This window comes from Ceratotherium simum, chromosome 27 (assembly GCF_057802395.1).
Source record: "Ceratotherium simum simum isolate JZ-2026a chromosome 27, ASM5780239v1, whole genome shotgun sequence".
Classification (NCBI taxonomy): domain Eukaryota; kingdom Metazoa; phylum Chordata; class Mammalia; order Perissodactyla; family Rhinocerotidae; genus Ceratotherium; species Ceratotherium simum.
The window spans coordinates 5,509,431-5,532,248 of record NC_141926.1 but is presented as its reverse complement, the minus strand read 5'-3'; the positions used below and the strand labels follow the sequence as shown (position 1 = coordinate 5,532,248).

Sequence of the window (22,818 nt, the reverse complement as noted above, 5' to 3'; positions counted from 1 at the left end):
TTTAAAATTTCCCTTGTGGTTTTTAATTATTAGAGAGAGCAAACATCTTTAATGTTGAACTTATAAGTCACGTAGCCCCTATGTCAATGTCCTTAATAAATTCTGTATGCTTTTTACAAGGTTACATTCTTCTGGGAGCTGTCTGAATGTCTTTTTGAACCCCTCAAGACTGGACATTGAGGAGTATAAATAATCATTTTTTAAAAATTACACTTCCTCTACAACCTTGAATTTGAGTGTGAATATAGGAATGTAATAGCTCTGGAATAACTATGCAGATTTATGGGGAATATCAATTTAGATTATACCACAGGATCCAGCTTGGCTTTCTTTGTGCGCCTGAGGATTTGTTAAAGTTGGGACATAGTTTGGGGAAAATGTGATTTATAGTTAAAGTCATCAAAAAATCAATACAGCTGAAGATCTCTGACAAAAGGGTCCCTTGCAGAGCTAGACCTGATTCTAAAATTGAGAAGACAGAAATAAAAATCAAATCTTGAGTACAGATAGCTGGAAATTGCACAGAGGAGCCAAGCTTTGCACCGACCTCCCCATTGTTTGAAGATGGGCTTGCATGTTTTTTTTTTTTTTTTAAGTTTTTTTTTTTTTTTAATAATTTTATTTATTTATTTTTCCCCCAAAGCCCCAGTAGATAGCTGTATGTCATAGCTGCACATCCTTTTAGTTGCTGTATGTGGGACGCGGCCTCAGCACGGCCAGATAAGCGGTGCCTCGGTGTGCGCCCGGGATCCGAACCCGGGCCGCCAGTAGTGGAGCGCGCGCACTTAACCGCTAAGCCACGGGGCCGGCCCCATTGCATGTTTTTTAAAACAGTCAACATAATTCAGCTGGAGGAGGTAGACAGATTTTTCTACTCCGTGTTTCAGTGGAAATCGATGGACTTGAGGTGTATAATTGTCCCCCCTGCGTTTAGTACCTGAAATAAAATAACCCTCATTGCTTGCATTACTGAACGCATTTCTGAGGTCTTGGTGTCTAGGGCTAAACAAGTATTAATTAGATAATCCTCCAGGAGCCGGCAGGGGGAGGAAGGGGAGGGATGGAGGGCAGCGGTGCAGACTTGGCGGCCCTGATTCTGCATCCTAACACCAACTTGCCAGGTAGACTGAAGGAGTCCTGGGTGAGGTGAGGGGCAGCTCCCAGCAGCATCGTATCTGCAATACGGACCAGCGTGGGGCGGAGAAGCCCAGGCTCAGAGTCCACTGCAGACGCCACCTCCTCAGCGGGAAACGGTGGGCTCAGGCAGGCTGCAACAGCAGCCAACACATCCCCCTCCCGCCCCCACCCCGCCCAGGATTTCTAGTGAAAAGTCCCCAAAGCTCTCACCTGCCTCCCCCAACCCTTAACCCTCCCAACCTCCACTCAGACCTCTTCAAAACCACTCAGGGGTGGAAGTGGGAATGAGGAAGGGGGAATGGGCAGGAATGGGGGCGGGCGGGGGCTGGCAGCGCACGGGAAATGCCCCGAGAAGCAGCCAGACCCGGGCGCGCTGAAGTGAGGTAGGGATGTACTTGGCGACGGGAGGCACAGACTCGCTGACTCCTCCAGATGCTCACAGCTCTTTTACGATTCTCTCCTCTCCTCTCTGACCCCCAAGTCACTGCTGGCAGTCCCCGCCGCTGCGGGACGATGGGCCAGTTCAGTCCTTCGCTGCCCCTTTAAGGGTTCCCGAAACTTTCCCCCTGGTATCAGATGAGCCTCGTCACATCCGTTGGCCGAGGCCGCCAGGGCGCGTTCCGAGGAAATTCGGGACTCGAGTTTCCCCGGGAAGAGGCGCGGCCCGAGACGAGCGAGGGTGGACAGGGCGGGTCCGGGGGGACCCCGGCCGACCCCGAACCCCGCTTTGACCTTGGCGGCGGAGGAGGGGCTCGGCCCTTGCGGGGCAGCCGCCGCCCGCCAGAGGGGGCAGCGGCGACCAACTTGCTCAACTTGGCGGCGCGGGCTGGGGCGGCTCCGGCGCCTCCTCCTCCTCTTCCCCCGAGCCTCCTCCCCCGGTCCTCCTCCCATCCGCCGCCGCCGGCCCCGGTGCGCGCCCAGCCCTGCCCCACAGCCCCGCGCGCCGCCGAGTCGCTGAGCCGCCGCCGCCGGACGGGACAGGACGGGCCGGGCCGGGCACGCTCCCCGGGCCCCGCCGCGGGCATGGGCGCGCCGGCCCGGGCGCTGCTGCTGCCGCTGCTGGCCCAGTGGCTCCTGCGCGCGGCCCCGGCTCTGGCCCCCGCGCCTCTCACGCTGCCCCTCCGGGTGGCCGCGGCCACTAGCCGCGGAGCTGCACCCACCCCCAGGCCCGGGACCCCCTCCGAGCCCCGCGCCGTGCCCGGCGCAGACGGCCTGGCGTTCGCCCTGGAGCCCGCCGGGGGCGCGGCCAACTTCTTGGCCATGGTTGACAACCTGCAGGGGGACTCTGGCCGCGGCTACTACCTGGAGATGTTGATCGGGACCCCCCCGCAGAAGGTAGGTCAGTGGGCGTCTGCTCGCCCACCCACCAGACCCGCCGACTCTGTCGTCCCCCCGGCTGCAGCCGAGGGCTTTTGGGGGGCTCGTGGGGGAGCCCAGCGATGCCTCCGCGCGGCTTGGCGTTGCCCCCAAAGCAGCAGCTGTCCCCAGTCTCCGGAGAGCACATTGGAGTGACACCGAGGGGCTCCGCTGGGCCGGGAGCGGGGGCGCGCGCACTCGGGACGCGGAGCGATGGCAGCCCTGCCCGGTGCGCAGCCAAGGGGTGTGTGCAAGTGTTTCAGAACTTGTTAGCTCTCCCCCTCCTGGGGCTGGCGGCTGAGGAGAACTGTAACTTGCCTCTAAAATAGGATTTCCTTCTGGCTAGAGACACCTTCCAGCGGGGAGACTGTGGGCCTGGGGCGCGATGCTGTTATTACTGGGGAATCGCTTTGGGTTAATATTCTCCCTTCACTGCCCACCCTCCCCCTACCCCCCATGCTGTCTCATTGCTAAGGAGGCTCTTGGCCGGCCTCCAAAGGCGCAGCACCCTTGAAAAGGGATTTTATACGTGAGCTCGGCTCAAAGCGACCGTGTCCGAGGAGGCTCGCTCGCCGCCCGCCGAGGGAGCCCCGTTTCCGGGCGCCGCTTCCCTCGCTCTGAGTTGGCTTGGCAGCCTCCTCCTGGCGGGTCCAGCTCCCAGCCCCTCTGCACGGAGCGAAGCTTCTGCACACGTGTGTGTGGAAAGCAGTAAGTGCTGTAAAGATACTGGGAAAAAATAGGGGCTGAGCTAGGCTTCCGGGGACCAAGTGGTCTCTCAATGACAAAATGAAAATAAAGTCAAACAGCTTTCTTTTTCTCTTATTCTGATTTTCATTTATTAGCACTTTTTGTAGCAAGAAATAAATGCCCCCAGGCTTGGTAATCTTAAGAAAACAAAACCCCAGGAGTTGATTTGGCCTCCTCCTCCTTCCAAATTACCTGATCTGAGTATGATTTGAAGTCAAGTTTTCCTTATCAATTGAATACACTGTCTGAGGATACTTTATTTTTATTTTTAACATTGTCATTTGGGTTTTAATTCAGCTATGATTCCCCCATAAATAGAACATACTCATGACTGTGGTGTAATTCTAATTAAATTATTCAAGACTTTCTTAAGAGGAAAGACATGCCATGCTAATTCTTTTAAACAAAGAAACTCTACTGAATAACTTCTATACTTGTTTAATTAGTTTTTTTGAAAACCTTCAAAAAATGTGTTCTGCTGAAAACCTTGATTCTAGCTGCCTTTCATCTAAGTGTGGTCTTTGCCATCTCCCAGGGGGCATGGTGGCTGGAGGGCAGCAGGAGGGGATGGGAAAGAGTCAGCTGAGGAAGCTTATCTCTACCACAAGATCTCTGTGCTGGTAAAAGCCACCACGTGGAAACATGTGCTGGTGGTGAGAACCTCATGCAATTTGCCTTTCACAAGATTCCTTTCACAAGATTTCACAAGATATTGAGGATGAAGCTCTTTTGTGGCCTCAGGATAATCTTTTGGAGCAGGCCCTAAATGACTCACCATTTGGGAAATGGGTGCCTGGACGAAAAAAAGCTCATGTAGATTTTGGAGTGGAAAAGAATTCCCTCTACTAACGTAAATTTGGGCAGTTTGGGTGCTGTGATGAAAGGATGCCCATCTCCATCCAGAGAAGAAGGGAAGGGAAAAAAAGCCTCGAGAAGAACTAAAAAATATTTCTCTTGGGCTCTCAAAAACAACAACAAAAAAGAAAGCTTTCATAATGATAGCTTGTCTTTATTAATTGATCCAATGACCTTTACTTTAAAATGATGAAGTTTAATTGATGAATAGGAATGTGTTGAGTTCCTTTGCTTATATATTTACCTTGGCCAAGGAAGTGGTTCATTCAAGGTTATTTCTCAGTTAAACATTTGCATGTTTCCAGGGAGGGCTGTTTTTAACAATCCAGATTTAATTTTTACATTTGGTGAGGAATGAAATATTCTGTGCCTCCTTCCTGGCCTGATTTAGTAATAAGCTGCTTTATAGCAAAATCCATGTGTACGATATTTCCAAATGCTTACTGTAAACTCTTGGTGTTACTGACAAGTGCATCAGGATTCTTTTCTTCTCTCTGAAATGTCTCCCTCTGCACCGTCTCTGTCCACCAGCAGGGTGTTTGCAGCAGGCTAGAGGGGGGCAGCCGTGGGGTGACTTCTGAACCCGGAGTGAGCTTTCCTGCTCTGTTAATGGCCAAGAGTCGTGCATTTATTCTCTGCTGATTCTCCAAAGCCTAAAATAAAACTTGCTTAGGTGGAGAGAAAAATGGAATTATAAATTCAGGCAGTAAATAACCAAAAATTTTTTGAGAATTAAGTACTAGTCATAGATGGTGTGAAGGGCTCCTCTTGTTAGCAGGCGCTGTGTTGTATGTTTTGTGTGTGCCATCTTGGGGATCCTCACAACCACCTCACTCACAGTTCTTATACCCATTTAGCAGATGGGAACACTGAAGCTTGGAGAGGTTGAATGACTTGCCCAGGGCAACAGGGCAAGAAAAGAAAGGAGAGCCAGCAATCGAACCCAGGTTCTGAACCACCAGGCAGATGCCTGCTCCCTTCCCTGCCTGCCTCCTGATTTCTTTTCTTTGATGTTTGGCTTCAAAGTATCCTTTCCAGCCAGAGATCTCTGAACCTTATACCCCAAGGCATTAGGGACTTAATGTATGACCCAAACTGGACTGTCCCAATCCCTGCTGTCCCCTCATCTCCTCCCCGTCCTTCAAGGCAATGCTTAAGGCATGACATAATGAATATATAGTTGGATCCAGGTATGCATGGGAAAGAAAGAGAGAGAGAAGATTCAGCAGGACCTAGATCTCCACAGATCCCCACTCTCCCATGGGAAAGCCAACCGTTGGAAATGTGCTCATTCCCTGAACGCTTTCATTAAGAATGGAGGTCCCTTGTTCTGTCTGACACTCTTCAAGACATCACAGTCATCTGCCTGAAGCCCGTGTGAGAGCCCGACCACGTTGGCATGGAGATGAGAGCCCGGTGTTTGATAGCATTATGTGACTTCTTTCTAACAGTAGAGAACCAGCATCTGCTTGAACCATGCAATTTGGTCTTGTTAATAATAATAATGGTGTTCTAAAGTGATTATAATTACAGCAATTTCCTTTTTTTTTTTTTTAAAAAAAGGACTTTCATGCTAACACAATAAATCCGTGGAAAATGCTAAAGTTCTGCAGTACATACCTTGTAATGGCTTCAAAAAGGGTTTTGGGGTTTCTGTTGAAAGATTTTTTGTCATCTCCACTAATATGGATGAAACAGACAGCAAAACGATTTTCCTATTTAAACATTTGAAGGTAAAGAGCTAAGAAATTATTTTAGGGACTTGCATTTTAATCATGGCACATTGGCTTAACGATTGCTTCTCGGTATGCAATTTTTTGGAAGACCTTGGATCGAAAATATGTACCAAGCATATGCAGCTTAGGAGTTTGTCTTTTTCAGAATAAGCCATCCAGTGTCCCCAAATTACATTAAGCTTACTGCAGAGGAGGTGGAAAAAAGGATGGCCAGCAAAAGACGTCTGATGGAACAAGGTGGTAAACTGATAAGAACGAGGAAAAAAAGTGATTACTGGGGTTACAAGAACTAGCAGGTAAAAGCTACGTTCTCACCAGCTCCTTTGGGGGAAAGGTGGCAGCTCCTACGCTTTGGAGAAAGAATTCACCATCAAAGACCCTGTGACAGAGGACTGTGCAAGGCCAAGCCAAGGCATTGCTCAGAACAGCTTGGAGGGGCCGTCTAAGAAATCGTTAACAACCGTAATATTAATAACTAACGTTTATTTCAGGTTTATTGGGTGTTGGGCACCATGCCAAGCATTTTGCACATATCACCTCATTTAATCCTCGAAAGAGCCCCATGAAGTACGGACAATTATTTGACTTAATTTTCAGATGGGGAAACAGACTCAGAGAGGCCAAGTAATTTGTCCACGGCCATGCTGGTGAGTGGCTAAGCTGGAATATCAGTTGAGTCTGCCCAGCCTGAGCTGTTCACAGTCTGAGCGCTCCACAGTCCAAGCACTTCACCACTGCTCCGCGTGTGCATGCAGACTTCTGAACAATAACCGTCTTCATTTATCTATGAATGATTTGGGTGTGGTGGGAATCATCCTGGACTGATTACACACGTGACCGTGGACAGGTCATCAACCTCCCTGTGCTTCCTTCTCCTCATCGATGGATGATTAAGTTCTTAGTTTTCTACGGCTGCTGTAATACATCACCACAAACAAGGTGACTTAAAACAATAGAAATGTATTCTCTCACAGTTGGAGGCCAGAAGTCCAAAATCAAGGTGTGGGCAGGGCTGTGCTCCCTCTAGGCTCTAGGAGAGGATCGTTCCTGCCTCCTCCAGCTCCTGGTGGCTGCCTGCAGTCTGCCGTGTTCTTGGCTCTTAGCTGCATCACTGCAATCTCTGCTTCTGTCTTCATATGACATTCTCCCCCCCGTGTGTCTCTGTGTCCAAATTTGCCTCTTCTTCTGAGGACACCAGTCATTGGATTAGGGCCCACCCTGATCCAGTCTGACCTCCTCTTAGCTTGCATCTATAAAGACAGGTACAGGGGTATAATTTTATAAGATTTTAACATATCTCTTTGTAGGGACATAATTTGACCCACAACAAGCTCATTCTAAGTTTATCATTCTATGGATTTTTTTTTCTTTCATTCTATCCCATCTTTTAATTGCCAATAATTTTAATTTGGAATTTAAGTGTAATTTTCATTAAAGGCAGTAGCAAATGGTGGTTTTGGTGCTGTATTAACATGGAGTCTGTGACAGGATAGTGTACTAGAAGACAGGGTGGAAGGAGGGGAGGGGAGGGTTTCAGATTCATTTCTGTATTTCTGGGTTGGTTTCCTCACTAGAAAATAACTGCTTAAAACTTTTAAATGTCTTTTGTCATGTTGTACCAATTCTACAATTGCTGGAATTCTTGTGTAACATGGGAAAAGCCCACTTGTGTGAGCTCAGATCACCAGTATTTAAATGCCTGTGACTCACAAATACTCATGTTGGTAACAACTCAGAAATAGACGGCTTCAAAGCTTGGATTTCATGTTTTAAAGACCTTGTAAGGCATCTTTTTTTAATCAGACCTATTTGATGTGAAATCCATACCTTTTCCCCTCAAGTACCTCTTCCCACCATGCCCCGCCCTTTCTAGACTTCTCTCCGATTTCCTTTGTTGTAGGTAGATGGGTGTAACCTCCTCTGGGGCTCCACCTTCCTCCTATGATGATTGCTGACTGCTTCTAACTAAAAGCCAAAAGGGAAAGGTTACTGATGGCCAGCTCTTGCCATGAGTGATGTCTCCTCTGGGTAGGACACGGCTGTGTGGCACCTGTGGAGAGGAAGTTAGAGGCAGTGTTCTCCCTTCCCCATGGTGTCTGGCAGCATGCCATGGGGTTTATTTTATATCTCAGACACTGGATGGAGCAAGTCAAGCCCTTGGCCCCTGGATTCAGAGTGCACCTAGGCAGAGGGTGGAGGTGGGTGGCTGCTGACTCTTCCCCCAGCTCCATGCAGAGTGCAGCAGGAGGAGGTGGGTCCTGGGTGATGGAGACACTTCTCCCTTCAACCTAGGTAAGAGCCTCCTCTACAACTAATAACGGGCCTTCTGCTTACACTTGGCTCCATTGCCATCTGTCACAGATTCCTCCAAGCTGTCACTCTGTTCTGCTTGCCCAGCATCAGCTAAAAGTTGATGTTGGGGCTCATTGTACATTAGTGACCACAGACACCACCTGGGAAAACAGAACACACCAGTGAGGCAGGTGGACCGCCCACCTTCTCCATACGTATTTCTGGTGGAATGTGAGCAAAGGTGTGTGTTCCATATTCTGGGTGAGTTTCCCAGACTGTGGAGAATTGGTGTGTGATACACAGTTGGATTGGCTGTCACTTGGCTCCCCTTTGCCCTCTCCTGGCCCAAATGAACGATTTGATTTTTTTTTTGCCTATTGCTACTCAATAAAAAATGGTTGCTTTTTTGCTCTTGGGATTCTCAAAGAGGAAAAAATACTCTTGGTGTGCTGACATAACCGCACTAAGGAAGCAAAACTAGTAGGTTTGCTTTTGAGTTAATGCTTGCTACCCAACTCAGGTCTCAGGTTGGACGTTTTGGGATTTTTTTCATATGGCGCATCATATACCTGTACCTAGAAACACACATTCTCAGCGCTGCCGTTTTAGGAAGACGAAGAGGACTGTCTGAAGACAGTACAGCCTGTGACGCCCTGGGCCAGCTTCATCATTCCATGGAGTCATAAAGGGCGGTGGGAGACCTCGTTCCTTCCATTTCACATTAGACTGGGAATGGCAGAGGAGGAGAATTTATACCTGGCCTCGCTAAGGACAGCCTCGTCCCCCACTGCTGACCTCCAGCCCCTCAAATACACGCACTGGATAAATGGCCTTATTTAAATGGACTTACTGGCAGTGAGTGGGGACCTACTTCAGTTTGTCAGCCATGCAACCCCCTCCCCCACCTGCCAGAAAACAACCCACAAAGCATTCCCCTCAGAAGGCGGTGCCATGGGGAAAAAAGGTGGAAAGTATGGGGAGCAGAGAGGTCGGGATAATCTGGTCTGACCTGTTTTCAAGGCGAGGCTAGAACAGAAGCTGCTTCTTGGTGAAGGTGGGCGTGGATTCCAGAAGCTGCAGTGGGGCATTCAGAGCCCTTTCTGCTACATCAGGCTCTCTCCTAGGAAATGGGACAAGCCACGGGGAAGCTGGCAGAACTGAGTGGCTTGCAGTCATTTGGGAATTAGGCATTTTGGATGCTGATCCCAGATGTGCTGCTTGCCAAAGTCTTGGTGTGGGACAGCAAGTTCTTCAACCTCTCCAAGCCTCAGTTTTCTCACCTGTAAATGAGGGGATTTGACCAGGTGACCTGCGATCCCTTCTAGAAGCTCTAACCCTCGATGATTATAATCTATTTTACTTGTGAGAGCTTTCCATAGCTCTCATGTTCATCGGCTGTCTGCAGGTAAGCCACCTGGGGATGTGCTAAAATGCGGGATCTGGTTCAGCGCTAGCGAGAGGGTAGGGTGGTGCTCCTGGCTCTCAGGCCACAACTGGGGTCCTTGCTTCCCAAACCCAGCTGGCCCCAGGAAGGACTAAGAATGCTTGATAGATTTGGTTAAAAATACGGCTTCCCAGGACCCAGTCCAGACTTAGTGGGTGAGACTCTCTGCACTGGGACCTGAGAATCTGCACTTTATCATGTCTCCAAGTCCTCCTTAAGCAGCCAGCCCTTGGATGCGATTTGGAGGCTGCCACAGAGGCCAGATTCTCCTCTGTACCGTGGTTTCCTGTACGGAATGGGTAGGTTCTTTCATCTTCCTAAATGCTGTTGTTGGGTTACGTGTTTCCTCTGCCCGTTTAGAAAATCTCCACCTCAAGCAGATTGTGTTCCAAAAGCATCCTCGTGTTTGGCAGGTTGGAAACGTGGGCTTCCTCCGGGGAAAGTTCTCTCAAGCAGGGCTGTTCAAAGTCTCCGTGCTGACTGCGTCCTTTTTGAATTTCCAGTCCGTCGTGGAGCAATAATTTGTAAATCAATAAAAATGAATTACTAGGAAAACAAATGAAAAAAAAGACATATAAATACAAGGGCCACTTTTTAAATTATTAGATTCAGCAGACATCCCATTTCTCTCCTGCGCTGATCTCAGTTTCTGGGGCTTCCTCTCCTCCTGTGGTTACCTTATACTAACTTGTAACCATTTGTTTGTACATTAGTGCTGTCAGCTGAGCACTCACGGGGAGCATGGCTCTAAAAAGTATACTTGTTCAATAAGAGGCAGGGCAAATTAGAAGTTGTTACAATGTTTCCAGTAACAAATTTGTTTTGCGGTCTCCTACCTTTAGTGGGACAGTGGTTATTTTTGCTAAAGCAAAAGGAAGTGTGATAGCTTTGAGTTCTCTGCTTCCTAGCCCTCTGAAGAGGGGATGGGAATAGAGTCCACCACAGGGGTGGCAAATAGGTTTACCTCGGTGGTTCTCAACCCTGAGAAATTGTGCCCTCCAGGGGATATTTGGCACTGTCCGGAGACATTTTTGTTTGTTACAACTGGCATGTAGTGGATGGAGGCTAGGGATGCTGCTCAACATCCTACAATGCACAAGACAGCCCTCCGCCCCCAACAAAAGATTACCTGCCCCCAAATGTCAACAGTGTCAAGGGGGAGAAATCCTGGTAACTCAACATGTCAACTCAGCTGGGCTGGGAGCAGCTGCCCAGATCGGTGAGGGGAGCATGTCCATCTGCTGTGGGCACGAGTGGGGAATGGCAGCGTACAGACACCTGTTGATCTCCTCTGATCTTTACAGTCCTGTCTTATTCCTGACGTCATGGTTCTTCGTGCTAGATGTGATATGGCATTGGAAGAGTTAAAGATCACCTCTAACTGGAGTGATTGGGGATTAAAGAGATGAACTAGACTCAAAGGATGAGCATGCTTTATTCCTTCATTCAGCGTATTTATGAAGCACTTACTGTACGCCAGGCCCTCTGCTAAGCCCTGAGATGCAACAGTCCACTAGACAAAGATGATCCTTGCTTTTGTAGAACCTCTGTGCTTGTTGGAAAGACAGATCGTAAAGAAAGTAAAAAGAATTTTAGATAAGTACTGTGAGACAGTACAACCTGGTAATGGGCATGGGGAAAAAGGCTGCTTTAGAGAGGGAGGTTCCAGAAGACCTCTTTGAGGAGGTGCAGTTTGGGCTCTGGCCAGCAGGATGAGAGGACCCAGCATTGAGACGCTGGGGGAACCAGGTTCCAGGTGAGGCCAGGCAGGTGAGGGCTCTACCTGGGAGGGCACACAGCGTGAGGGCACATGCGCCCTGGGGAGTGCCTCCCACGTGCCCCACTTCCGGAGCAGCTCTGCTTTCATCTGTTTTGAAAGTGTGCTTTGGGATTAGGTTTTATTAGAAAAAGGCCTTGCAAAGAGTGTGAAAACATCATACCACGCTGCGTATAGGCAGTGTGTGTGTAGGGAGGGAGGGAGAGGTTGGGGGACGGGAGGGTAGTTAAACATGGTTCGCCAGGAGAGTCTCTGAAATTAAAAAGGAAAATTAAACTCAGAGATCCTGGGGCAGGTGGGGTGCAGGAGACCACTTAGACTATTGCCTATGTTTTCCAACAGTGTCTTCGGTTGGGTTCCTCCAGAAGCAGACTGAAACAAGGATGTGAGTATGGGCAGTTTATTTGGCAGAGGATCCCAGGAATCATGGGTAGAGGGTGGGGAAGTGTGTGTGATGGAGAAGTTACAGGTGAGGGCAGTGGGGCTCAAGCCCCGGGGATCTCGGAGAATGTCGGAAAGACTCAGCTGTCCCAACGGAGGGGCAAGGGAGCTGGGCGTCTGTCACCCAGTCCTGTCAGTCTTGGGCTGAGGGCTGCTCCCAGGGGCACTAACTCTTCAGCATTGTGGTTCTGCAGCTGGCCAGAGAAAGGCATCAGGCACAGTCACAGGTACATGCATGTGGAGGCTTCAGGGTCAGGTGCACAGAATCGTTGAGGTCCCCACAGAGTCTGCTGCGGCCACTGCATCCCTCCTACCTGGAAGTGTGGCTGGCACAGCTTACGCTAATATTTGAGGAATAAAAAAATGGATACCCTCTGCCACTGAATGTATTTGAGAGCATCATTTCAGCCCAGGAATCACAAACAGAGTTTTAAAGCTTTCCTTTAAAATCCTGACTTCCTAAAGTGATCTAGAATAACTCACGGAAGCCTCTGTGAGTTAGTCTGGATTGTGCCTCTTATTGTTGTGTGTACTTTGACCTTTCTTCTGGAAGATGTGATGTGTAGGCACTGGGCAAGGGAAATGGTTAGGGGGCAAAGGGAGATGATGTTTGAGGTTAAAAGCAACCGCAGAACCTTTTTTGAAGATGGAATGCTCTGAACATAGGACTTTCAAAACTTTTCGAATGGCTGGCACCTTGAAATGCCAAATAGCAGTTAGGTTACAAAATAGCAAAGGTTGCAAAACTCTGCCAAGTTCCTGATCCACTGACACTGACATGTAATCCATCATTAAGTTTACCAAGTGTGGCTCCCATAGCTTTTGTGTGCATAAGAATTTATTATCTAATAGTTTGCACATATTCTAAATAACTTCAATTCTTAAGTATACACAAATTTCAAAAATATATAAAATATTTTTTCTCATCCTTCAATCAGTAAATGTATGTACATTTTGGCTCATTAACCCTGCAGGACGTGGGCAACTTCTATTACCCCACCTTCTTGCTCGCTTCACCCAAATAGGAGGGACTACAGTGCCCACTGGGCTGCTCAGGATGCGGGCCACATGCTGGGCTGTTTATAGAGGGTGGGGTCCCTGTGTGCCCGAAGACGATCCTCGCCCTCCCCTCCATGTCTGAGCTGTGCTTCACTTGGAGCGTTCTCATCTCGGTCTCTATTGACGCACAACTCATTCTTCTGGGTTTGAACCATGAGGCTGGCCGGAGAATTGAAAAATTCCAGTATTTGTGTTTCAGACTCTGGGAGGCAAGGACCTGCTAAACCTCAGATCTAAGCCTCATGCTCCAGCCCAGCTTCGCCAGAGCTCTTCGCTGGGCTCCTGGGGGTTGGCACAGCCGATGGTGCACTGGTACACTTTCCCACTTCCTGTGGCCCCTTAGGTCTGCATTACCTCGGATCCCTACCCTGTGAGTTAGTGGAGACAGGGAAGCCCGGCAGTCCTGGCTTCTCTGTCCAAACAGCATCTCCACATACCCCTCAGAGTCTTGAAGCTATGTTTACCTTATCTTCTATATTGATGCTGTTGGTAAGCCCAATGCAATTGTGATTTCTAATTCTTTGAATATGAACTTTGAATATATACAAGATATTGAGATACATGAGATATTGTGTATGCAATATTCTTAGACCTGTATTCTGAAATCTCCTGACGGTGCATTTTAGTATGGGTCTTTTCTTTTTATGCTGGGCACTTAACGAGCCTTTTCAGTCTAGAAGCTCATGACGTTAGGTTCTGAGACATTTTCTAGCAATTGTCTTTTCTCTCTATGGGCCTCCTGTCATCCAGATGTTGGGCCTTCTAGCATAGTCTCCCCCATTTCCCACCTCTTTGTCATTGGTTCTGCTCTCTGTATTCCTTTCTGCCATCTTCATTTTAATTTTCAAGAGCACTTTCTTTTTCTCGGAATGTTCCTTTTTTTGTTGTATCTTATTCTTGTTTCAGAGTGGCATATCTTCTATTTCTTTGAGGACATTAATTATGATTTTCTTTGAAGTTTTCTTTCTGCTTCCTGCCTTTTCTCTGTTTCCTCTGAGTTCCTTTTCTCGGGGCATTTGTCATGGTCTCTGTCTCATGCTAGTGGTTTTCCTCAAATATATGGTGATTCCTGCCTGTTCCTATTCAGAAGAGAAGCAGTAAAAGGCTGATTGGAAGTCCAGGGCTGTGCATAGGCAGGGTGTGGAATATATTTTCATGCTTTATATCTATGTCTAGTTTGAGTCTGTTACCTGACCTGTGGCAGATAGTATCAATTGGGTGATCAAATTAAGACACCTTCCCAATCTCTTCTCTCTGGCCTGAAGCTTTGTGACTCTACCGCTGTGGACAGTGGGACCTGAATGTGGGTCTCCTGGAGGATTTCAGGGAAAGCTTATGGTTTCCTGATAAAAAGTGGCAGGTGTTGGGGCCGGCCCAGCGGCATAGCAGTTAAGTTTTCGAGCTCTGCTTTGGCAGCCTGGGGTTCATGGGTTCAGATCCCAGGCGCAGACCTACGCACCTGGATTTGAACCATGAGGCTGGCCAGAGAATTGGCTGCTCATCATGTATGTGGTGGCGTACCATATACAAAATAGTGGAAGATGGGCACAGATGTTAGCTCAGGGCTAATCTTCCTCACCAAAAAAAAAAGTGGCAGGTGTTGCTGGGATTACAGTTTCTCCTCCTTCCTGCCTTTGATGAAAATGCAAAGCCTTCAACAGGGATGGCCAACTTCTGACCTTGAGTGAGAGTTCTGGGATTTTCTTGTCAATGTTGATCTAATACCAACTATCTCTAGAGACTTCTTGATATGGAGAAAAATAAACCCCTACTTGTTTAACACTAAATCTATAGTTCTCTGTTTACTTGCAGCCAAAAACATTCCAAATGATGCACCATCACAACTTGTTGGGAGTTTGGAGATGTCTAGGCAAATTACATATGCATTTATCCTTTGACTCAGAAATCCACTTCTAGGAGTTTACACAAAAGTTAAATAGGGCAAAAATATGAAAAGCAATTCACAAAGCTATTCTTCGTAATGCTACTTGTAATAGCAATTGATTGGAAACAACCTAAATGTTATTGAAAGAGGACTGGTTGAGTAAACGATGGTACTTCTACACTGTGGAACATGATGCAACTGAAATGAATGAGGAATATCTTTAAAAACTTCAAGTGAGGAAAGCAAAGTGGAGAAACGAGAGGATATATGTGTCTAAGAAAGTGGATACAGGGAGCTGGCCTGGTGGCCTAGTGGTTAAGTTTGGACGCTCTGCTTTGGTGGCCCAGGGTTCGCAGGTTAGGATCCCAGGTGCAGACCTACACAGTGCTTATCAAGCCATGCTGTGGCAGGTGCCCCACATATAAAATAGAGGGAGATAAGCATGGATGTTAGCTCAGGGCTAATCTTCCTCACCAAAGAAAAAAAAAAGAAAGAAAGAAAGTGGATACTGCCTCTGTCTCGAGATTGTCCAGGACAAACGTCTCTGAAGTTGGAGTGATTCTCCAGCTCAGCGAGCACGCCCTCTGCTCGCTCACATGTTCCTTTGCTTACAGCTGTCACAGCCATTTGCAGGCTTCAGAACATCATTGGTCTGGTTTGTTTTAAAAAACAAGACCTCTAGAGATGAGTTGCGTGCTTTCATTTCCCAGAAAGCCAGAGTTCCACATTTGCTGACTATTACTGTGATTATAAGTGGCTGGCAGCAGTATGCTACCTATTAGATACTGAAAAAAATAACACAAATATGTCCCTTTAAGGTGATATTTTAACAGAGTTAGAAACTGCTTTTTCAGAAGGAACTCCTGCTGTGGAGTTTTTTGAAGATGATGTCTTTAAATGTTTCTATCGTTATTTGATTTCTACTACTAAAAATGATATGTTTGCTACCTACAAAAACACTTTTGAACCCTTAACCTGCAAACAGAATTTCCTGCCTGTGTAAAAATCTTCTAAAGAATTTAAGTTAAGAAAAAAAAATAACACACTATAGATAAATAATACCTTCTGGTTAGTTTGCTAGAGGTACTGATTGACATTAGGGAAGATGGAAGTTTACCATACACTATCCCCATTTTACAGATGAGGAAACTGAGGTACAGATGGGCACATTGCTGAGGCAATACAACTCATGAGAGCAGAGCCAGAATTTGAAAACAAGTGGGCTGGTCCCAGACCGTGCGCTCTGAGCTACCGCACTGAGCTGCCTGGTAGCCCCTAAGTTATGGATACATATGCATATAGGGGTTGAGTACTCAGAAATATTTTTCTTGATGGGGCAGTTTATCCAAAAATGTTCAGAGTCACTGTGTGTGAGAATTCAGGAGGCTTGTAAGGAATGGTGGGCCTGGTTTGATTGGAGAGAAGCTGCCCATTGTTGACCTGAGTCTGGTGTCTTGGTGCTCAGGCCAGTTCTTGGAAGAGCACAGATGCTGAGTAAACAGTCATCCGTTTGTTTGTTTGCCTGTCTGTTCCTGACACTTGGCCTTCTGGGGAATACACCGGCTGCCTTCTTTAATAAGCTCCTCTACCAGAGCAGTCCCAGAATAGAACTGAACAATTGAAAGCTTTATCTCAACCATAAATATCAACTCCCAACAGAGATGGCCATGCAGAGCGTGCGTGTGGCTACTTCACCCCTCTTTCCGATTAGCTGATGTGGATCACACCTCCTTGAATTTTAGCCCACTTTTTTTTACAAGAACAATCTCAGAAGTCAGGGTGTGGCTTGGAATCTGCTGCTCTTTTTCTGCCTGTGTATGTGGGCGGGCGGGTTGGCTGCCCCAGCTTCCAACTCCTTCCTCCTGCCGCCATTATTGCCCTCTTCCCCACCATCTTCTGGTGGAAGCCAGAAGGAGGAGGAGGAGGAGGAGGGGGAGGACGCCAGGAGCAAGGTGCTCGGGACCCCTCTGGGGGTGGCAGGGGGGCCCTACCCAGTGCCCAGCAGGAGGCATCTGATCTGGGTGCCGGGTGACAATGGCACGGCCCGGGGTCTCAAGCAGTAGGGAGTTTTCCTGAGACAGGTCCTTCTGTCCTATGTCAAGGCAGCCAACTCCCATGAACTGTACCCCACAGGCTCCTTTTTCTCCTGGCTTCGAATTGGGCTCAGTAGGGCAAGAGTTAGGACATGTGGTTTTCACAGGGCTGCGTTCCCCTCCACCACCACAGCTTCTGACCCGGGTCCGCTTTCCAGCTCCTGCTCCCATGCTGCCCCTTTGAGCTGGGATGGGAAGGTTCCCACCGCTGCGGCCCTGGACACCTCGGCCTGTGCCATCCTTACCCCTCCCACATGTCGTGCACAGCTCTCCATCAACCCTGTGCCATGAACTTCGGGGTAGGACCCCCTCTTCTGCCAGGCCCTGCTTAGTTCCCTGCTTAGTGCAGCTGGTGATGGTGACAGCGAGCAAAACTGTGTTTAGTTGTGAGTCTGTCCAAATCTTTTGAGAGTTAAATTCAGGCCTCAGTTTATCTCATTTGTAAAGGTAAAAACATAAAAATATTTTTTGTAAATATAAAATTTTTATTTTATTCAATATTTATTGTAAAATATAATTTTATTTTAAAATTTATATTTATTTATAAATTTATATTTAAAATATAAACATAAAATATATAAATATGTAAAATGTATATTATAAAATATATAAATATTAAAGATATAAATATAAAGTTATATAGAGATAGCTTATAAAATTATTCTAGTTTTATAATTTTATTATTTTATTTAATATTCATTTAAAAATATTATTAAAAATATGCTGAGCTGGAGAAACTCAGAGAAGCAGAGAAGCTAGGGTAGTTACCAAATCCATCGTCACCGCCTTCGCCTCTTAACTCTGGATTTGACGGCAGTGTTTTCGTACCCACAGGGTCTTGGATTGAAACCGTGTGATCTGCGGGGTCTCAGGGCCTTATCCCTGTACTGTGCTGGCCCGGCCCCCTGTTGTGGGCTGAATTGTGTTCCCCCAAAATTCGTACGTTGAAGCCCTAACCCCCAGCACCTCAGAATGTGACTGCATTTGGAGATACAGCCTTTAAAGAGAAATTAAGGTAAAATGAGGCCACCAGGATAGGCCCTAATCCTTTGTGACTGGAGTCCTCATAAGAAGAGGAGATGAGGACACCCAGAGAGACACCAGGGGTGCACGTGCACAGAGGGGTGACCACATGAAGAGGCAGCAAGGGAGCTGATGTCTGCAAGCCGAGGAGAGAGGCCACAGTAGAAACCAACCCTGCTGCCATCTTGGACCTCCAGGCTCCAGAACTGTGAGAAAATGAATTCCTGTTGTTTAAGCCACCCAGTCTGTGGTATTTTGTTGTGGCAGCCCCAGCTAACTAATATACTCGGCTTACGCCCCAGCTCCTGAGCAGGTCCTAATGTATATGACCATTCTGGCTCTGGCCTCCCACCCCTGACTCAGATTCCATGGCTGGCATCCCAGGTGCCCACCCCTCCCCTCCCATCATCGCTCACCATCGTCATGACCATTTCATGTTGGCAAGAATGAGAACGGGGAATTATCTCTATGCTATAATATCCCTCCTGGCCTTACTTCTGAACCATACAAAATATTTGTCTTATTAAGTCTTTTGTTCTTCAATGAGTGAATGTTAATATAACAGAAATAATACTGAGCAGTGACTATGTGCCAGAAACCCCTCCACTCTTACCACACTGAAGGAAGACTAAGGAGAAACACATTTAATAGAGTTAGGTTTATTTGTTTTTCACAAATCAAGACACAGCCACTTGGTGCAAAATCGTGACATTCAGGTGAATCAGAAAATTATGGTTTCTTTTAGAGCCAGTTATCCAAGGGCCAAGACCATCTAGCAGCCTGCCCCTCCAAGCACTTGAAACAAAAAGGATCGGAATGTTTTGTACAAAACCTGGCACTTAAGACTATGAGGCTTTCAGCTGTGACTCTTATGGTCTCGTCTCCGTCTCAGCAGTTCATTGATCTCCAGACCTGGCAGCCTCCTCCGGGGAGAGAAGATTTAAGGCTGAGCAGCGGCTCAAATCTCCATTTTGTCCAGGGACCAAGAGGTGTGGCGGACGGGCTAGTTAGGAGCGTATTAACGCTCTGTAGTGAGGCTGCAAGACTCTCCTCATATCAATCAGAGTTCAGGAAATTGTGTGGGGAAATGTCTTTTCTAAAGTCTGCGCTCAGACTCATTTCTGAGGGAAATCTGTTTTGGCAGTGGAGGAGCTAAAGTTTGAGTTAATGGTGGCAGTTTCAAACAGTAATCAATATTTGCCAAACCAGCAAACCCAGCATTTTTTAGGATCATTGTCCGTGATTAAAACTAAAACTGGATTGTTTTAAAACTTCAGCTGGATGCTAACAGTTAGAGGCCCTGATGGAACGGGGCAGGGTTTATTGGAGCTCTAAAAAATCTTTATCAAGTGCAAATCCCATCTTTGTCTGATGTCGGCTTTTATATACTTCTTAATGTTTTAGGGAATTATGAAATCATGTAATACAATTTTTACTCTGAATTATTTTCACAGGTCTTTGTGCTAAATGAGCAGGTGTGACTGCAATCCGATGTTTGTTGTGTATATCATGGAATGGATAATGTTTAGTGGAAAAGTAGGGAAATTAATAATTAGATGTTTGATTAGTGGGTTGTTGGAAGGTGATATGAAGGCTCGATATTGACTTAAATGGGATCCTGAGAAGCTCCATGATGGGAAGGAGCAGGAATCATGTCACATGACCGTGGCTTGAAGGATTCCAAGGAGATGTACATCCTGCCCACACCCTGAGGAGGGACTCCATGGGCTCATGGGCGGGTACATTCTGTCTCATTTCAAATAGTCAATGAGCTGCCTCGTGGAAGAGGGCATTCTGCAGAGGCCAGGTGGAGGGCTGCTGGGAAGCAGTGGGGGCTGTGAACGATTTAGCCGACTGGAAGCTCCCTGAGGACCATTCATCCCAGGGTGGAGCATCGTGCCTGGCACAGGGTAGGTCCTCCATAAATATTTGTTGATTAAACCAAGAAGGAAGAACGTTCTAAAATGGATACCCTGAACTTGTAACAAGTTAAGACATAAGGTAATGAGCTTCCCATCACTGAGGCATCCTGCAGAAACTTGACCACCTGTTGGGGTGACTATAGACTGCATTGCTGCATTACCACGAGGTCAGACTGGATAAGTGGTCCCCACACCTGGCTGATCATCACTCACCTGGGACCTTGTTAAAAGTACAGATTCCAGGCTCCATTCTCTGTGTTGGAGATTCCACATATATGTATTTTTAATTCTTGGGGTGATTCTAATGGACAAAACAATGACCCCTAAAATTCATTTCAACTCTTCAATTTTTGTGTCTTTTAATAAAATCTATTCTAGTGGCTGAGTTTGGTTATTATTTTGTTAAGGCAATTACTGTAATTTACATGTGACTAAATACATCCAACAAATATTTGATGTGCACTTAATACTTTCCTGGCCCCATTCTAGGCACGGAGGAGGCAGCAGTGAGCCACAGTAACAAAAACATCTGACCTTCTTGGATCTTCCATTTTAGTGGGAAGAGACGGACAAATCAAGTAAATATCTTGTATTTGGATGGTAGAAGATGCTATGAAAAACATTAAAACATGGGCAAAGGCATGCAGGGCATGAGGAAGTGCTAGTAATTTATGTAGGATGGCTAGGGAAGGTGTCCTAATGAGGGAGCACTGGAGCAGAAACCTGAAGAAAGAGGGAGTGAGGTATGTGGGGAAGGGTGTTCCAGGCAGAAGGAACAACCAGTGTAAAGGGCCTGAGAAGGTCGTGTGCTTGCATATTGAACGAACACCAAGGAGGCCCCAGTCAGGAGTACAGAGGGTGAGTTGTGGGAGAGGAGGTGAGAGAAAAGGGGCGTGGGATGGCTGTTGATGAGAGTTATGTTATATGGCTGAGAAAGTAAATTAGGAGTTTAGTTTTGGAAATGCCAAATTGAGATGCCTTTTATAACATCTAAGATGAGTGGTCCAGTAGCAGTTGAATATGTGTCTGGAGTTCAAATAAGAGCTCCCAGATGGACACCTAAATTTGACAGTCAACTGTGCAGAGGAGACGTGGAAAGCCATGAGATTAGATGCAATCCCCCATGGACTCAGTCTAGACAGAGGAGTGAGCTCCAAGGATGGGCCCTGAGTTACCTCAAAACTTAGAGGTTAGGGAGGTGAGGAGGAATGTGCTCAAGGCTCTGAGAAGGAGCAGCCAGAGAGATGGGAGGTCTAGAAGATGGTAGCATCTCAGAAGCTGAGGAAAGTAGAGAGTCATAAACGGTGCCAAGTCCCATGATGGACCCACAGAGAGAAGGTCTAATGATTAGCTTTGGCCCATGAGGGTCATGGTTGATGTGGAGAAGAGCTATTTCCATGGGGTGGTGGGTTCAAGTGAGAAAAGGAAGAGAGGATTTGGAGACCATGAGGGGATTTTTTGTAAAAGGCATGGAGAGAAGTGGAGCCATGGTTGGAGGAAGCTGTGGGGTGAAGAAGGTTGTGTGTTGTTGTCTTTCTTAAGATGTAAAATATAACAGCCTATTTGTAAGCAGGTGGGAGGGATCCTGGTGGAGGAGGAAAAAATTGATGATGCAGAAGAGAGATGGGGGAATTGAGGGCATGCTGTCCTGAGCGGATGATGCAGTGGGTCCAATGCCTATGGCGAGAGGCTGGAATTAGGAGGACGTGGATGATATCTGTCTCTACTTTTGCTGCATCAAATGTATTTAATGATGATACAGAGGAGCTGTCACATGTATGTTGGAGATTTTGCCAAAGTTAATATGTTGAAATTTTTTTGCCAAGTCTTAGTTTCTCCCATCTCTAGAATATTCTGGAAGATTTCTGTGTGACTGTTCTATACCCTAATGAGGAAAACATCGGTATTTCACTGGCATAGAAGCAGAAGAGGGATGCATCCATCATTTCCCTTCTGGGTTAGCATTCTTTCAAAATATCTGGACACCATAAAAATGTGGATCAATGGAGATTTAAGGTCTTTCCTGGGAGGAATTTACTTGGAAGGGCTTTAAAAAAATCTTTTTAGCAGAAAATGATATCTTTGATCACCATATGCCTATTAAAATACCTTTTTTTTCTCATGGGTTTAACAAGAAAAAAAATATCAAAGCCTTTTACAAACCACATAGAAATAGCCCGTTTCTTAAATGGCTGGCCTGAAATTAGCAAAGTGTAGCAAACCTGAAAACAATGGCCTTTTTGTGTTACACATTCCAAGTTTGGGCCGATCAGATCAGCATGCCAAGAGGTTATGTAAAATGGAGATAACATTTTAGATTTTAAGAAGATGTCATTGTAAAGACTAGGTCACAGCATTCCACATTGAGATGAAGATGAGGAATCTTAGATTATCAGTCCTTACCATTAACATATTCGTGTGTTGTCAACATTGCTAGAAGGCCTTTGTATCTTTGTGGCACTTAGAACTTAAATCGCATTTTCTGCTTTCAAAGCACTTAATGATAGTATTGTACGTGTGTTTTCATAGATAAACTGTGATAGGCTAACCAAGCAAGGCTGGTTGGCAAGCCAGTTCTAAAACAATTCAACAGAGACTGGAAACCACTGTAAAAAAGAAGGCTGGTCTTTTGTCTGAGCTTCAAGTGGTGAATTCCACAAGGGGCATCGTCTCCATCTTCTTTGTCTCCTTGGCCCAGGCACATGGTAAATATTCCTCATTAAATATTTATTGAAAAAAAAAATCTTCCCAAAAGACTTGAAACAGGATTTCCAAGAGATATTTGTACACCCCTATGTTCATAGCAGCATTATTCACAGTAGTCAAAAGGTGGAAGCAACCCAAGTGTCCATTGATGGATGAATGGATAAGAAAAAATGTGGTGCATACATACAGTGGATTATTATTCAGCCTTAAAAAGGAAGGAAATTCTGACACCTGCTGCAACATGGATGAACCTTGAGGACATTATGCCAAGTGAAATAAGCCAGTCACAAAAGACAAATAGTGTATGATTCCACTTATATGTGGTACCTAGAGTGGTCAAATTCA

At 46.6% G+C, this 22,818-nt stretch overlaps 1 protein-coding gene across 3 annotated transcripts in view; it reads left to right on the top strand.

Moving 5' to 3' along the window:
• Positions 1 to 1,731: 1,731 nt before the first annotated feature.
• Positions 1,732 to 22,818, top strand: part of BACE2 (beta-secretase 2) — a 90,344-nt gene continuing 69,257 nt past the window's right edge. For 2 of the 3 annotated variants that reach the window (XR_015548705.1, XM_087418063.1), the window contains exon 1: positions 1,732 to 2,472. Coding sequence is in view for 2 of the 3 variants with exons in the window: in XM_087418063.1 (XP_087274189.1) it covers positions 2,161 to 2,472 (312 nt within the window). In the remaining variant the exon portion in view is untranslated. Of the gene's footprint in view, positions 2,473 to 8,080; positions 9,529 to 22,818 lie in introns of those variants that run through there. The other variant, XM_087418064.1, reaches the window with a different exon arrangement.